General features: G+C 45.6%; 1 protein-coding gene across 1 annotated transcript in view; it reads left to right on the top strand.

Annotated features, from left to right (window-relative positions):
• The window catches only part of STK17A (serine/threonine kinase 17a), a 38,056-nt gene that overhangs the window by 18,548 nt on the left and 3,941 nt on the right, over nt 1–15,567 (top strand). The window contains exons 3-4 of the mRNA XM_060020192.1: nt 3,202–3,346; nt 13,898–14,024. Coding sequence (XP_059876175.1) covers nt 3,202–3,346; nt 13,898–14,024 — 272 coding nt within the window. The remainder of the gene's footprint in view (nt 1–3,201; nt 3,347–13,897; nt 14,025–15,567) is intronic.

The following is a 15,567-nucleotide window of genomic DNA, read 5'->3' as shown; positions in this document are numbered from 1 at the left end:
GAATTTGAATAGTGAGGGAGTAGAGATCCAAACTGGGCCTCTACATGGGATAGAAACGGAAATGCTGGTTTAGGTAGAAAAAGGGTGTTTGGTGCCTAAGTTTGGAAGCTGCGATCCAGCTAAGGTGCAAGCAGCCAGGGAAAGTCCGTTACCCTTAGCTTCTGAGCATCATTTATAGGCTCTGAGTAATGTTGACAAAGAGACACTTACAGCTTTCTGAGGACCACTGACTAGAAAATTGAAATTCACCGTTCTTAATATTTTGTGTAAAAATCGTTTTGGTGGAAAATTTTTGGAAAGGCCCTTGAGTTAATTGTTTTGTAAAGCCCTTGAGTTAATTGTTTTGTAAAAGATATTTGGGTAAAAAGTTAAATGAATTTGTTTCTTTGTAATTTTAAAGTTGTGGAAAATAAGCGCTGCTGGAGTAAAGTGCACTGTAATAAAGCTGTGGAAGTCTTGCTGTGGTGAAAGGGAGACGCAGCAAAACTGTGCTGCTCGAGCGCACACAGCGGTGTGAAGCACCTTCCTTCCCACACAGACTTCTGTGTGAAGGAAGGTGCTTTGTGCGAAGTAGTTGGTAATATTCTTGTGTCTTCTGTTACCATACTTGACAGATGCTTTTAACATCTCAAGTTGTTCCTTAGTAAAATTTTACTTGGTTCCATTAATTAACATGACAGTTAAATGGGTCAGGCTTAAACGTAAGTAGGATGAGATGATATGGTGGTCGTACGTTGTACCGAGAGGGTATGTTAAGTCTTACTGATCGCTCAAGGCTGGCTTTTACAGTTTTTTTATTACAATAGGCTGCATTTGAAGTACATCCTTGAAAATTTTTAGAAAACTAGTTCTGCGCTTCACATTTTGTGCTTATGTGAACTGCTTACATTCTTGGGAAAACAGAGAGGAAAACCCTTTTGTTAAAGCAAGAATGGGTAAACATCATAGTGGAAAGGACTAATAATAAATTGTTCTTAAATTTTAGGTGAAGAAATCCTTGTATTTATGTAAATTGACCGCTATTGAATTTTATTGTGGGTGGTAGTGTTGAGCTGAGAGGCCCAGAGGACAGTAAATTGAGACTGGCGAACTTTTGCAACCAAAATGCATTTGTCTGTCTCAGCTGAGGAAAACAGGCAGTTGTGAGTGTAGCCTTCATGTGCAGGGGACGCCGTGGACTGCACATCGCATCCTGGTGCATCTCTAGCTGCTGCTGCGGCCGAGTGCACTCAGCTCGTGCTAACTGCCTGCTCAGCGTACAGCACTGCCGGGCTGTCACTAACTTACCGCTCGGTTCTGTTGTCAGTGCTCACCCTTTCCTTCCTCATGAGTTACGCATCACTTCAGCTTTGCCGGAATATGTGCTGGCCATTTTGCAGTAAATTACATAAAAATTGTTTTGATGCTTTCATGTATGGTTTTCTCATACTGTAATTAAAATATAATTGTCAGTTGTATAGGTTTAACCAGATGAAAATTTGAATCAGCCAGCGAGTTATTTTCTTTCACTCTCACCACCTACAGCTTTTCAGCTAAACTTAAATAGGTTCTTAGCTGACTTTGGTGAAAATTTTTGTTTCCTTTTATAGACAGAATTTCGAAAGTAGATTGCCCTAACAAAAAAAAAGGAAGGAAAGAAGGCTGGAAGGAAAGAACTAAATTATCTTACGAAAAGGAAACGAACGAGTAGCTTTTGTTTGACAGTAGCATGGCTGTTTGGAGACGCGTATTTCACATTAATTTTTATAACAACTTCATGGAAGCAATCCAGTCTTTTTTTAAAAAAAAAAACACATAAAGGAAAATTTGAGATAGGACATGAGCTGTCATTTATGGTAAGAACAAATTGTTAAAATATGGAATTTCTGCTGAAGGGAAAGAAAAATTGTAAATGATTTGTTTCTTTTATTGGCAAAATTATTCAGAGGAAAAAAAAAAACTGAGGTGCTTTGGCCAGAGGGTGGAAGAAAGTTTAAGTCCGTACCGCTCTTTTGGTGAGCCTAGGTCATATCTACTGAAATTTCAAAAGCACATTCCTTTCACACCAGCAGTTTCATCCCAGTATCTACGTTGAAGACTACTTACTGACACAGGCACTGACAGGAACCTTCACACACCTTCGCATCACAGCATTGTTTATAATCATGAATAATGAAAAAAAAAACCTAAATGTCCTTCAAAGGGGAATGGCTAAATAAACTATGGTTTTTCTATTCACAAGTTTGCAAGAATTAAAAATTCTGAGGTAGGACTTCTCTGGTGGCGCAGTGGTTAAGAATCCACCTGCCAATGCAGGGGACATGGGTTGGATCCCTGGTCTGGGAAGATCCCACATGCCCCAGAGCAACTAAGCCCACTAGCCACAACTACTGAACCCATGCGCTGCAACTACTAAAGCCCGCGCCTTCTAGGGCCCCACGTGCTGCAACTACTGAGCCCACGTGCTGCAACTACTGAAGCCCATGTGCCTAGAGCCCGTGCTCCGTGATAAGAGAAGCCACCACAACGAAGAATAGCCCCTGCTCGCCTCAACTAGAGAAAGCCCGCCTGCAGCAATGAAGATCCAAGTCAGCCAAAAAATTTTAAAAATAAAAGATAAAAATTATGAGATAGATATAAAACCATCATGGAAAAGACTCTTAAGGCATGTTTAAGTAATTAAAAAAAGTAATAGAACAGTATCAGTTAGAATGTTGCCATTTATGTGTCTTTAAAAATCCAGAAAACTAATATTTTTGTATGCATTTAAATATATTTTAAAAATCTGGAAGGTTGGAGTACACCTGAGTGATAACAGAGCTTACTTCTAAATGTAGCTCTGGACTGGGGGAAGGGTCTTCAATGGAGGGCATTTACTTTATTTGCATTTTTTACAAAAACAATGTTTTTATGTATTCTGTAACTAGAAATTCTTGAGAATTTTTTTACTTGAAAGTGTGTTAATATATTTTACTACTAAGGTTTAGTTCTTGAAGTTCTGAAGCTGATGTTTTTATTTAGCTTTGGAAATGCTTATCTGAGCTTAAATTTTTACTTAAAAATATTGGATTTCAGCATATAGATGGAAGAAAGTTTACACACATTCACATTATAGTCTATGTAAATAAAGATACCTACTGTGTCTAAATATTAAGAACACAAAGGCTATTTTTAATGAGTCCTCTTCCTTTCTATTGAAAATGTGCTTCTCATCTTCTCTAGTGCTGCTGGGGGTGAAATCTTTGACCAGTGTGTTGCAGACAGAGAAGAAGCCTTTAAGGAAAAAGATGTTCAGAGACTCATGCGGCAGATTTTAGAAGGTGTTCGCTTTTTACACGCTCATGACGTAGTTCATCTTGATTTGAAGGTAAGAGCTGAATTACTTTACAGTTTTGAGGTTGCTGGAGAGTGACACCCTAGATGCGAGATGTCTCACAGTGGTTTCCTCCAATATTTGTCAGGTTTGTGTGTTTTATTAGGTAACAAGGATATAAGAATTGAGTCATAACTTGTATCCTCTAGCCAGTTTTATCAGGGAGAGAATGCACATGTGCATACATAGAAAGATAAATAATAATACATTGCCCCGGAAATGGAGCTTCGAGGGTATATTGCTGGAGTAGGTGAAGGCTTCCTGGCGGAGACAGGGCTTGAGCTAGACCTTTCCAGAAAGTTAGGATTTAGATAGGTAGAGAAGAATAGGAGAAAGTTAACTCAAAAGAGTTAGGAATACTTGTGATGTGTTTGGACAAAAATAAATGGAAAAGTTCCTCTGGAATTGAAAGATGACGTAGGAGATACTGAAAGTTGAGAAAAGGCCAGATTCCTGGGGTTCACATGTCACGGACTGATAGGTGATTTTTGAGCAGAAATATTTGAAAAGCAGTGTTGTGGAAAATTAGGCAGGCAGCAATAAATAAAATAAACTAGGGAATGAAAGCAATCAGAGGCAGGTAGATTTTTAATTTGAAATTGTCAAAGAAGGAAGGGGAGGAAGGAGGAGAGAAAATACAAAGGGTGGTATCAGTCACCGTCCTTTCAAGTGACGCGGACGCCAGCTGAAAGCAGGGTAATCGAAAGAGGAACTTTCATTGGCTAAAACGTCCAGGGTAACTCTGGCTGCAGTTACACCACTATTCATTCATCCAGATATTGCCAGCACTTGGTTTTTCTTCAGTTCTCAGCTCTACCTCCTCCAAATGGCAATAAAATGGTGGTGAGTTAGATGCAACCGTTTTTTACCCTCACAACTGCCCTGAGACTCAGCAGCAAAGAGCTGCTCTCAGGTCACTGGCTCATTCAGAAGTCCTGAGACCCACTCAAACCAGCTTAGATCAACCCAAAAAGAATTGGTGCACTGGTCCAGGGTGCAGGGCTTTGACGGCCAGGCCAGTGCCATCGGTGTCATATGCACCCACCTAGAGGGGTCAAGCCCTGCTCCCAGCCCAGCGTTGATGTGGACTGAGAGTGGGGAAGGGATGGGTTCTCAGACCAGTTCCGTTTCTCGAAGACTAGAGAATGGGCGCTCAGGGGACAAACAGTAAATGTCCACCGCAGATATTCAGAGCATTTTCCTTCAGGCAGCTGAGGAGAAAAGCGTCTAAGACCCCTGTTGGTTTTCCCATGGTTGCTTCCCTGTCAAGTCCAGGTGGGGCTTTGTGGAAGTGAGACAGTCCCCTAGCACAGAACACACCCCAGGGACTCCGGCGCCTTACCAGCCTTGTCAGCCAGAGGAGAGGGGGTGAGGAAGGAGGGTAACCTGACAGGGCCGAACCCCCGGACCCAAAACCACTTTCCTCTCCTGAACTTCTGCGGCCTCGTCTCACTCACCTGCCCATCCACCCTGACCCCTGCTGTCGTATGCTTCCAGCAGAAAGGAGATGCTTTCGGCAGTGGCTCTCGAGCTTTGACCCAGGTCAGGGTCACCTGAAAGGCTTGTTACAACAAATTGCTGGGCCCCAGCAAGTTTCACATTCAGGGCAGGGCCAGGTGATGCCAGTCCTGCGGATGCAGGTGCCACTCAGCTGCTGCTGGATGGTACACTCTGACACCTTATACACACTGTACTGTACACGTACCGTACTGTACACGTACCGTGCTGTATACATACCGTGCTGTATACATGGCAGTGTTTAATCTCTTTTGCACGAAGGAACGCTCTCAAGGAGGAGTGTGCAGTGTATATAACCAGGAAGTGACTCCATAAGTAAACTTGATCAAATTCCATTTGAAATTAGGTGGAAAGGTAATAGGTCATCCTTCAAATGCTAGTTTCCTACAGAAAAATACAGGGGAAAGGAAATTATTTGGAAACCTTCTTGTTCTTTTGTGCAAGATGCCAATATTTCATTTTGTTAACAGTTCTTTTTCCTCCGGGACACTGATTTCTTAGTGTAGTGTCTAAAGTGGGCGGTTACAGCACGGCACCATTTTTCGAAGGCAGGTGTGGACATGTGTGCACCCACGAGTAGTGCAGTGGCCTTAGACATCACCTAGGTGAAACCCTCAGAACATGCGCAAGGGAGCTGGGGCTTTGTTTTGTCCCTTTAGTGCATCGTATGCATTAGAAATTCAAAGATCCTGGGTGCGGGACACAGCCACTGTGCTTTGCTCAGGAACACTTGCCAGGAAGAGATGGTCTCTGCAGTCCAGACTTCAGTGGACTCAGACTTTAAGAAGCCTCAGTTAGGGCTTCCCTGGTGGCGCAGTGGTTGAGAGTCCGCCTGCCGATGCAGGGGACCCGGGTTTGTGCCCCGGTCCGGGAAGATCCCACATGCTGCGGAGAGGCTGGGCCCGTGAGCCATGGCCGCTGAGCCTGCGCGTCCGGAGCCTGTGCTCCGCAACGGGAGAGGCCGCAACAGCGAGAGGCCCGCGTACAGATTAAAAAAAAAAAAAGAAGCCTCAGTTAGTACCAGCTGTGAGGAAAATGTCCCTAAAGTAATGTCTGTGCTAAGCCTTCTCTCATGTTTGGTTTTACACACTTAACTTTGTAAAATCATACATTTATTTTTGTGACGTTTTGCTAGTTCTATGATGTAAAAACGACCTCCAGGAACAGAACACCAATTTAAATAATATTGCATCTATAGGAAATGAGCTTTCAATTTATGACAGCTCCACCTACGACATTATTCAGAAAAGGAGCTAATTAGGTAGTGAGTCAGACGGGTTGCCAACACTGTGTGTCATGCATCTTTGATGTTACTTGAAAGCAGTCAAGAGTGAATATTAAGTTCTTGAATACCAGGTTCGACTGTGTATTTACACAGTGAAATTATATCCCTGTCTCCCTAATACACTCAGTATAAATCGTATCCTTTCTCCCCAGTGCACTCAGTGTAGAATGCTTTCCAGCTTTAATAGAGGCTTTGATGATGGGCCTTTGATGTTGGAAACAGGACTTTTCATGTTTCCTAGACCCAGAAGAGCTAGAGGACAAGGTGGCCTGGAAGGTTCTCAGGCTGTCTTCTGCCCTCACACTCTGCACACGTGCAGTCAGACCTGTTTCTCAGTGAACTCTGGAGGGGAAAGGTTGGAGATGGGGTTGGAAAGGCAGCAGTGCACACGGGAATGATTTCTATCAAAAGGTCATTTCCAAGTTGACTTCCATGTCCCCCGTGAGTCTGGACAAAGAGAGTCTACTGTCCTGCATCTTTTAACAGCCGTCTGCCCAGTGACGATTTGTTTATAATGCTGACTCTCAGTCTCTATCAGAGCTTGAAAGACGAAGCTATAGAGCTAAATGTGTTTTCTTATGTTTTAATTCTGTGAAAAGTGATAACCCCGGTATATATGGGAGCTTTGAGTCAGTAGACCATTTATTCCATGGTGAAAATGGGCAGTTCTCATCCCAGAGACAGAAGTTAGTTAGAATGACTATTATGGTTGCCTCTTTGAAAAGTGGTAGTTGACAGAACGGGAAATACACTACTCAGTCCAGTCAGACCCCAAACGGTCAGTTTGCCAAAAGACTGATTCGCTGAACACTCTCAGCCAGATGCAGGCAGGCCTCAGAGATGTGGCGGGTTTGCTTCCAGACACCACAGTAGAGTGAATATCGCAATAAAGCGAGTCACACCATCTTTCCCAGTGCCAAGGTCACTGATCACAGGTCAGCACAACAAATAAAATGAAAAAGCCTGAAATACTGTGAGGATTACCAAAATGTGACACAGAGTCACAAAGTGAGCAAATCCTGTTTGAAAAACGGTGCCAAGGCTTGCTCGACGCAGGGTTGCCTCAGACCTTCAATTGGTAAAAAAACGAAATAGCTGCGAAGTGCAGTAAAACAAAGTGCAGTAAAACGAGGCAGGCCTGTATCTTCAGCTGAACATGGGAAGTTCTTTGAGGAGTAGCAGATGCCGATGTTGGGGTGTTTATGCATCTACGAAAATTGAAGACCCTGAAGTGTGTGTGATTAAGGGAGAGCCCATTCCTTTGCACGTAATTATGGCAGGACTGACAAGTCTCAGTAACAGCAACTCTGCCAGAGTCAGGACAAGCTCGAGGCTCAGAACCATCTCAGTCATTTGCTGAGCTAGTCGTGGGCGTAATGGCCTGCTTTTACATCAGTCAAGGGGAGGACTGACCAAAAGGGGCACAGAAAAATCCAGTCTTAAAATCCGAGGCTGTTTGTGTTCAGATGGTCTTGTACTGGTCAGATCTTCCAGCAGTTCTGTACTAGGTATTCAGTCATTAAACCCGTCCACCCTGTGATATGTATAATGGGAAGTAGAGGAGCAGACCAGGAATTAGAAGCTGGAACTTTCCCTTCTGAGATTAAGTTGATCACTGATAGTTTAAGCATCAGTGTTTTACTTGAAAGAGGGGTAACATGTAACATTTCTAAACAGTTTCCCAAATTTATTTAGACAGGATTATTAACCTATTTCTATACTCTGACCTGGGTTTTAGTGCATAAAATGTCAATTTACTTGAACTTTCGTGGGCTGATAAAATGTTCCTTAAAATGCTGTCCATGGTACCTTAGCCTTATTGAGCAGATTAGCCTCAAGTCTACAATGATCTCATCCAATGGTGATTGCTCAGTAAATGGTAGATTATGTACAGAAGTGAAGATGCCCAGATAAATAAAAGGATTCCCCCACGAAGCTGAGAAATAAGATTTTAGGAGCACCCCTCTACTCCCAGTTGTCTATTTGGGAACAGTTTGTATGTTTCCCACTTATTCCACTCTCATTACCTCTCTGTGGACCTTGTATTTTTCTCTTTTTACCACTTGGGATGCATGCATCTTCAATAGAATTAAGTATTGCGAGCCGCAGCCTCTGTCATGAACTGGATTCCACAGAGAGGAGGTCTGACTAAGCTGTAAATGTAAAGGTACTTATCTCTGTTTTTAGCACATGTTTTCAGAAGCTGATGGATATTTTCAGAAATGATGGAGATTATAGTCTTATATTTTATCTAGAGGAGTAAGGTCTACTTTAAAAACGTACCTGTGGTCAAACCAGGGCACAGTTGGACGAGAGGACATAATAAACGTTAACTGTGAAGTTCCGAAAGCTGCGATTTTATGAGACGTGTGTTTTTTCTAGCAATCTCTCTTTCAAGGGTTTAACGTCTCTCACTTTGGCAGATTATGGATGCTGTGACTAAGCCTTGATTTCAAATACTAAGGTAACATTTTAATCATTTGGTCACACTACTACAGAATTTACTACATTACCACCAAACCAACCAGCTTTTGCGTAATAACTAAAGAAAGCATTTCCCGTGGAATGTAAAGAGTAAACAAAATGTAAGGGAAAGATGTTTAATCTCCTTTAAGGGAACAAATGCTATTTAAAAACATTCCCAGAATGAGCACGTCTTGTTAATCACAAATGAACCTTAAGAAGATCTGGTGATTAGCAGTATTTCTCTTGGTGTTTTTGATGTACTGGGAAAGGCAAAACATGTGCGGTGATGAATGTCTGTTCAGAGCCAGACTCCTCTCCTCTAATTTGCCTGAATAATGATGTTTGATCGTACTGCAGTATATCGTTCATGTAATACAACTAAAATGGCCTTGAGAAGTCTGGGGCCTCATGATCATGATGTTACATAGGATTTTTTCCTGAAGAAATAGCTAGAAGCTAAGTAAAAAAGAGAATGTTGGCTTTATAAGGAAGTTTATGTTACCAGAACCTCTATAGTTACTTTGTCATTGAAAAGAGACATTGATGCTAGCACTGATCAGTTGAGCTTCTCAATCTTGCGTGCGGGGTGCTTTATCTGGTTTGGGTATTTATAACCATTGAGCACGTGTCTGCAGTGGAAACTTCTACAGTGACAGCAATTTGTTGTTTTGGTTTTTCATTCAGTTTTAAGGTTTTACTGTAGCCAGAACTGTCTGTGATTTACAAGAAAAAGACAAAACAGGTTTTTATACAAAATTAGAGATGACACTGAGCCACAGTGTGGTTGTTTCACTATAGGCAGAAAAGTCTTAGCTATTTTGATGAATTTGTTTTCAAAACAAACTATCATTCCATAATTGCATAGTGGTAGTAAATTAGGACAGTGGGTAAGAGACACTAAGAATTCCCTGACCGTTTCTTGGGGTGTCATTGCATCTTTTTTTTCTCTTAAGGAGTTTAACGCGGCACCATCAGCCCAGTGCCACGGGCCACGTGGTGCTTTAGAGCACTTGGAACGTGGCTCGTCTGAACTAGGTTGTGCTCAGAGTGTGAAATCCACACCAGAGCTCCAAAGACTTACTATGAAAAAAGTAAACTATCTCAATAATTTTCCCTATTAATTACATGTTGAAGGTGTAAACTTTTAGATATATTGAGTTAAATAAATACATTTAATTTCACCTGTTCCATTTTACTTCTTATAATATGGCTACTAGGAAATTTTAAATTACCTTTCCGTAGGCCAGCACTGGCTTCAAGGGTATCAGAAGATACTTAAGTCAAAACCACCTGTACTAGATCTCTTCGCCGTTCCATTTGTTTTTCAGCCTATTGTAAGCTAGTTTTTTCTCCCACCATTTTACTGAAAGTTACCTTCTCTGAGTTCGCTCGTGGTCGTCGTTCTTCCCCTTGTCCCATCTGATGGCGCTCTTCTCCCTGTTTCCTGCTCTAATGTTACACCTGGGTTCTCGCTCGCAGACCAGGGTCTCTCCTCTTTCCTGGCTCCTGGTGTTCACCCCGAAACAGTTGTCAGCCGTCCTTCCCCCCGGCCCGCTCCTCTTCTCGCTGCACACTCTTCCTCTCATTTGCTTCCATGCGTTTTAGTCTTGCCCCTGTGCCGCAGGCCCCCAAAGCCGTGTACTCAGCTTTGCTGTCTCTCCAGGCTGAATTTCCAGCTGTCCTGGCTGGTCCTGGGAAAGCTGAAGCCATGGTCCTCTCTGCGGACCCCGTGTGTCAGTCAGCGAATGACACCGTGCCCTCTTCCTGCCCCTACATGGCATCAGTCACGGCGGCCTGTGGATTTTGCCTCTGTTACGTGTAAAATTTCTTTCCTTTCATTCCATGCTTCATCATATCTTCCTCACTCTGTCTCTCTCCCCCTAGAGACTTTTAAAAACAGGTTAAAGACACGTTTTTCAGAAGGCTGTTTCCAGCTGCGTGGTTGTATTTGACAGTCCCTTGCACATCGTGCTGTGTGCTGGCTCCCCTGTGTACTTTGGCCTGCAGTCTTGTCTTTCCCTGGAATGTCCTCCGTCCCTCCCCTTGCTCTGCCTTCTGCCAGGCACTCCTGAATGGCCCACAAAGCCCTGTGAGTCCTGTCCCCCAACCCCATTTCCTTCCAGCCTCACACCTGCCCCTCACCTCTGTGCGCGTCTTCAGCTCGCAGTTCTTCCCTCTGCCACCCCCAACCCCAAGAGGTTCCGCCATGACTGGCTCCTTCCTAACATTGGTTTGCCCTCAAGTACGCCGCCTCCAGGAAGCCTTCCCTGACTGCCCTGGAAATAGCATCCGCACACACACATACCTGACGGGCACTCTCTCGCTCCTTCCCCCACTCTGAGTTCTCTGTAGAGCTTAAAACAACCTGAGGCTGTATTATTTATTTGTACTTATTTGACCCTATTGGAATATAAGTCTCCAGAGGAACGGAGGACTTGTTTTCTGCCATTTCCTCAGGTCACAGCTCACTAGGCAGTCAGTAAAACTTTGCGGAATAAGTGGTGAAATCCTTCTTCCCTGTCAGGGCTGCTGCCCTACCTCCTCAGGAACCCTCCAAGGCAGAATCATCCCATGTTGTTCATCTCTTGCCTGGGTGCTTTGTCAACTGCAGCACCTGAGCTCGTTGAGCCCGACAGGCCCATCTGTCTTCTGAGTATGAACTCAGGACAGTAGGGGCTTGGCAGTACTCAGTTATGGTACCACCTGTCCTGACACAAAATAGAGACCCTTTAAGGGTTTCTTTGTGGTTAGTCACCTTTCCTCTTTTCACCTACTGGGCGAGTAGCAGCGCGGGCCTGCCGGGTGCCGGGCCCTGAGCCCGGTGACGTCACCATGGCCAGGACTGTGGCTCCTGTTCCCACGGAGCTGTAGCCTCTTCCCCTCTGTTTCTGAATCCAGACTGAGATAAACCTACAAGCATCTTCGTAATAGAAAAGAGTAGGCCGGATGGCTGGCTCGACAGTAAGACCCGTTTCAAAGAGAGGGCCCCCCTGTACCTCAGCATCCTCTGTCGTAGGGCAGCCCTTCACGTTGCTGCTTCCCTGCCGTGTTAGGTCTTCTCGCCAAGTTGACAGTAGGCAGAGCAGAACAGAGAAGAGCGTCCCAGGTGGCGGGGGTACGATGACAGACATCAAAGGGGAGAGGTTAGGTGAAGAGTTGGTGGAAGGGACCTGAGCCAGAGAGAGAGGCTGTGAGTCCAGAGGGGCAGGTGGTCATCGGCCTTGGGTGCAGGTGGAGGTGCGGGGTGGGAGTGGGGCGAGGAGAGGGGGAGCCTCCAGATAGGGCTCTGGGGGCCCAGCAGTTAGTGGGCGGGTCGCAGGAGACGGGCCAACAGCAGCAGCCGGGGAGTTAGCGGGGAACCAGGACGGTGTTCTGTTCTGGAAGCCGAGAGAAAAGGAGCTGGTGAACAGGGAGGGAGCAGCAATGTGAAGCGCCACTGAGACGCGCCGGTGCTCAGAGGAGAGCCCGAGGGCGCCCTTGGCTTTGACCGACCTGGGCGGCGACGAGAAGACGGAAGCCGGATGGAGCGGTTGCGTGGAAGTGGAGGCACCGCGGAAGAGACCGAAACGCCTGATAACAGAACAACGTGTCTAGTACGAGACGCCGGGGAGGCGAGAGGGGCCGGGGGAGGGGAGGGCAGAGAGAGCTTCGCAGAGGAGACGCCACCCTGTGCCGGAGGGAGCCGTGAGGATAAATTTGCCAGGCCACCGGGGAGGGGCCTTCCCGAGCAGAGGCCTGAGGTGTGGGCCGTGGGTCTTGTTGAGGGACTACAGCCCGACTGACTTGGAGCGCAGACTCCCCGCAGAATGGTGACAGGAGAGTCATCTAGAAAGGGAGGGAGGGGCCGGAGCACGGAACATTCTGGACGCTCTAGTGAGGTACTTACACTTTATTGGTGCCAGTGTCCTCAGTTCACCTTTGGAAGTACTCTTAACGGCCAAAGACAGTAAGCGCCGACCCATCCTGAAGCGCGCATAAGCCTCTTTCAGATCTCATGTTTTATTTTAAAAACTGGGATGAATTTTACATTCTAGTCCATAATGTATCAGCTTGACTTTTTATGCAAAGATGTCCTAGTTATTTTCAGCTGAGCAAAAATGACTCCAGGAGTGCGAAGCTCATTGGTCCTCTGGGTGGCGCTTACCACCGCCGTGTACATCACACCCGCCCCGTCCCCACTGGAGTGTGTCTCTTGGCGAAGAACAGCCAGACGACCACAGGGAGAGTGTCACGATCAGACTTACAACATGGGAAGGTTGTCGTACGTGGAGGGTGGGTTGAAGGTGGGGAAACTACAGACAGGGGGGTAATGAAATCCCAGATTTCATGCAGTGGGAGTACTGAGATCTAGGAAATAGGATTCGCATGACCGGTGGCTTCACTAGATGTGAAAGTGGTGGAAAATGAAGGGTACAGAGAACTTCAGGACGATTCCCCAGTGTCTGACTTGAGCACTGAGGCTGGGAATACAGAAGAGAGCAGTGGGTTTGGTGCCCGAGGTGTGTATTGCATTGAAGGCCTTGCCAGGCGAAAGGATCCGATTTTAATTGGCGCTGTGGGTCCGGAGAGGGCTTAGGGTAGAAGTGATCAGCATGGAAGTGGCGGCTAAAGCTCTCATGGTAGATGAAATTGCTGAGAAATAGAACGCAGAGTGTCAGGAGAAGAGGGCCAGCCAGCAAGAGATCTTGGGCAACACCACTATTTAAAAGCAGAGCAAAGAAAACAGTCGTGAGAAAAATGGCGAGGGAGGAATAGATCCAAGAGGGAATATAAGGACGACCAGTAGTTCCAAATCGTCCCGCCGTCAGTGCCTGCAGGAGCCCCACTGGACTTGGTGGGCCTTCGATTATTAAAGACATGGTGACCTTAGTGAGAGCAGGTCGAGTACAGGGGGCAAATCCCGATGCAGCTGGATTGAGATGACCTCGCTTTCAAGAAGTTGAGCTTTGAGGGAGTGAGTGTTGGCTAGAAAGAGATGCAGGGTCATGGGGGGAGGATTTTTTTTATTAAGTGGTTTGGTTTGGTTTTTAAGATGGGAATAGATGCACAGTTACGTGCTGACAAAGAGCCGGTATAAGGGAAGAGATGCTACGAGGCCTGCTGCCTTACACACAGGAAGTACGCTGTAAAAACAGCTGTCTGACGAATGACTGTCTACTGTTAAATTTCTCGCTCTCAGTTCCACAGGTGAAATTTGTATGTTTTATGGGCTGCCTGCTCTTTATGCTCTTCATACGCAATCGCGGTTTATTAATTTGGGGGGTGTCATTTTGTAGCCCCAGAATATTTTGCTGACAAGTGACTCTCCACTGGGTGACATTAAGATCGTTGATTTTGGTCTTTCACGAGTACTGAAGAACGGCGAAGAGCTCCGGGAGATTATGGGCACTCCCGAGTACGTGGGTGAGTATTCCCGAGAGCTGCGTGTTTTGTGTTTGGGGTCAGGCATCACCTTCACTGGGGAACCCACATGTGGCGTGATGAGTGGTGGGGCCTGCCGTCCACTGTGGTGAAATTCTACCATCAGAGGTCCCTTCCTTTGTATTAAGTTAAAAAATGGAAAACTTTAAAGAGTAAGGTACCAAATTGGCAGTCCCTTTCCTGGAGGGCTAAGAGAAGCCGAAGGGATTTGCTTCTACAAGGAACAGGAGAGGATGTCAGGTTATCTGAGGGTGGAAGGATATTTAACAAGCAAGGAGCTTTCAAGAACTGCAAGTTGGTAGAATAAACACTGTGAAAGTCATTGCAAGCCCTGTGATTGCATAGACGTGGGAAACAGAGGGCATTCTGCTGGGTTGATGCAGGGCTGAGAGCTTCTGGCAGAAAGAAAAAGAGAGCAGCCGAAGTGATGAACCATGGCTTCTCGGTTTGGTAGAAAAAGTGGTAAACTGTGACTTTTTGGATAGACTGGAAGGAAAATGGAGCATAAAAGAATTAGTGGTTGGATAGGTTAAAGAAAAAGATTTCTGTAGAAGAGCAAAGCAGTAAAATAATTTAAAGGTGTGACCGGGGATCACAGTTTTATCATTTAAAATGTCCGAGTAGAAAGGGCTCTTTGTGATTACAAGGCCTTGGATGTAGCTCTGCAAGGTCAGCTTCTTTAGACTAGGAGGTCGAGAAGCGCGGGTGCCAGGCCAGTAGGGTCCTGCACATCAGTGTGGAAGCTGCCCAGGGTGATGGCAGCCCGGGGAGGAGGATGGCTTTTGTGTCCGTGGGTGAGAGCATCATTGTGACCAGGAGTAGAGAAGGCTGTGGCCCGGGCCTGGAGGGAAGAAGGAGATCTGTCTGAGGGCAGAGGTGTGAAGTGGGCGGACAGGCCGTGTCCTTCTGGAAGGCCTGGGGGCGTGGCAAGAAGAAGGTGAAAGGAGAAGAGTAGTCCTTGAAGGAGCCCAGGATGGTGGGAATTTATGTAGGAAGGAAAAAAGGATTCCAGGGGGACACAGAAAGTCCCAGGGGACAGGTCGGGTTGAGGAAAACAAAGCTATAGGGCAATGACAGTACAAAAAATACTTTGAAGTTTTAAAATACTTTCTAAAGTCCTGCAGTTTGAAACAGCAGAGCCTTTATTAATTAGGTAATAAAAGATATCGCAAGCAGAAAAACACCCTTCAAATATTGTGTTTTTTGTGGACCGGAACACAATTTCCAGTACACCAACTGGTACGTCTCACGACCGCTGAGTTAGCGTTAGGAATGCGGCTTAACATGCCGCTGCTTCGCGGGAAGCGCCCGTGAGGAACGGGAGGCCTTGTAAATGGAGGAAGGACGGGAGGCTGCGGGGCGGAAGGGCTGTGGGCCGAGACGCCGATAGGAATTACTGCGCTGAAGGAGTTCCTGAGGGTTGTTTGTTTCCCTCCGATGCTTTCTGCTCTTCGGTAAATTCTAAATTTTCTACCAAGAGCTTTTTTCCCTCCAAACAACAAAGCTGTATTCTTTATGATAAAAG

The sequence above is a fragment of the Delphinus delphis genome, chromosome 9 (genome assembly GCF_949987515.2).
Source record: "Delphinus delphis chromosome 9, mDelDel1.2, whole genome shotgun sequence".
In the NCBI taxonomy this organism is placed as follows: Eukaryota; Metazoa; Chordata; class Mammalia; order Artiodactyla; family Delphinidae; genus Delphinus; species Delphinus delphis.
Note: the sequence above shows the minus strand (reverse complement) of the source record. Positions and strands in the feature narration are given on the sequence as shown.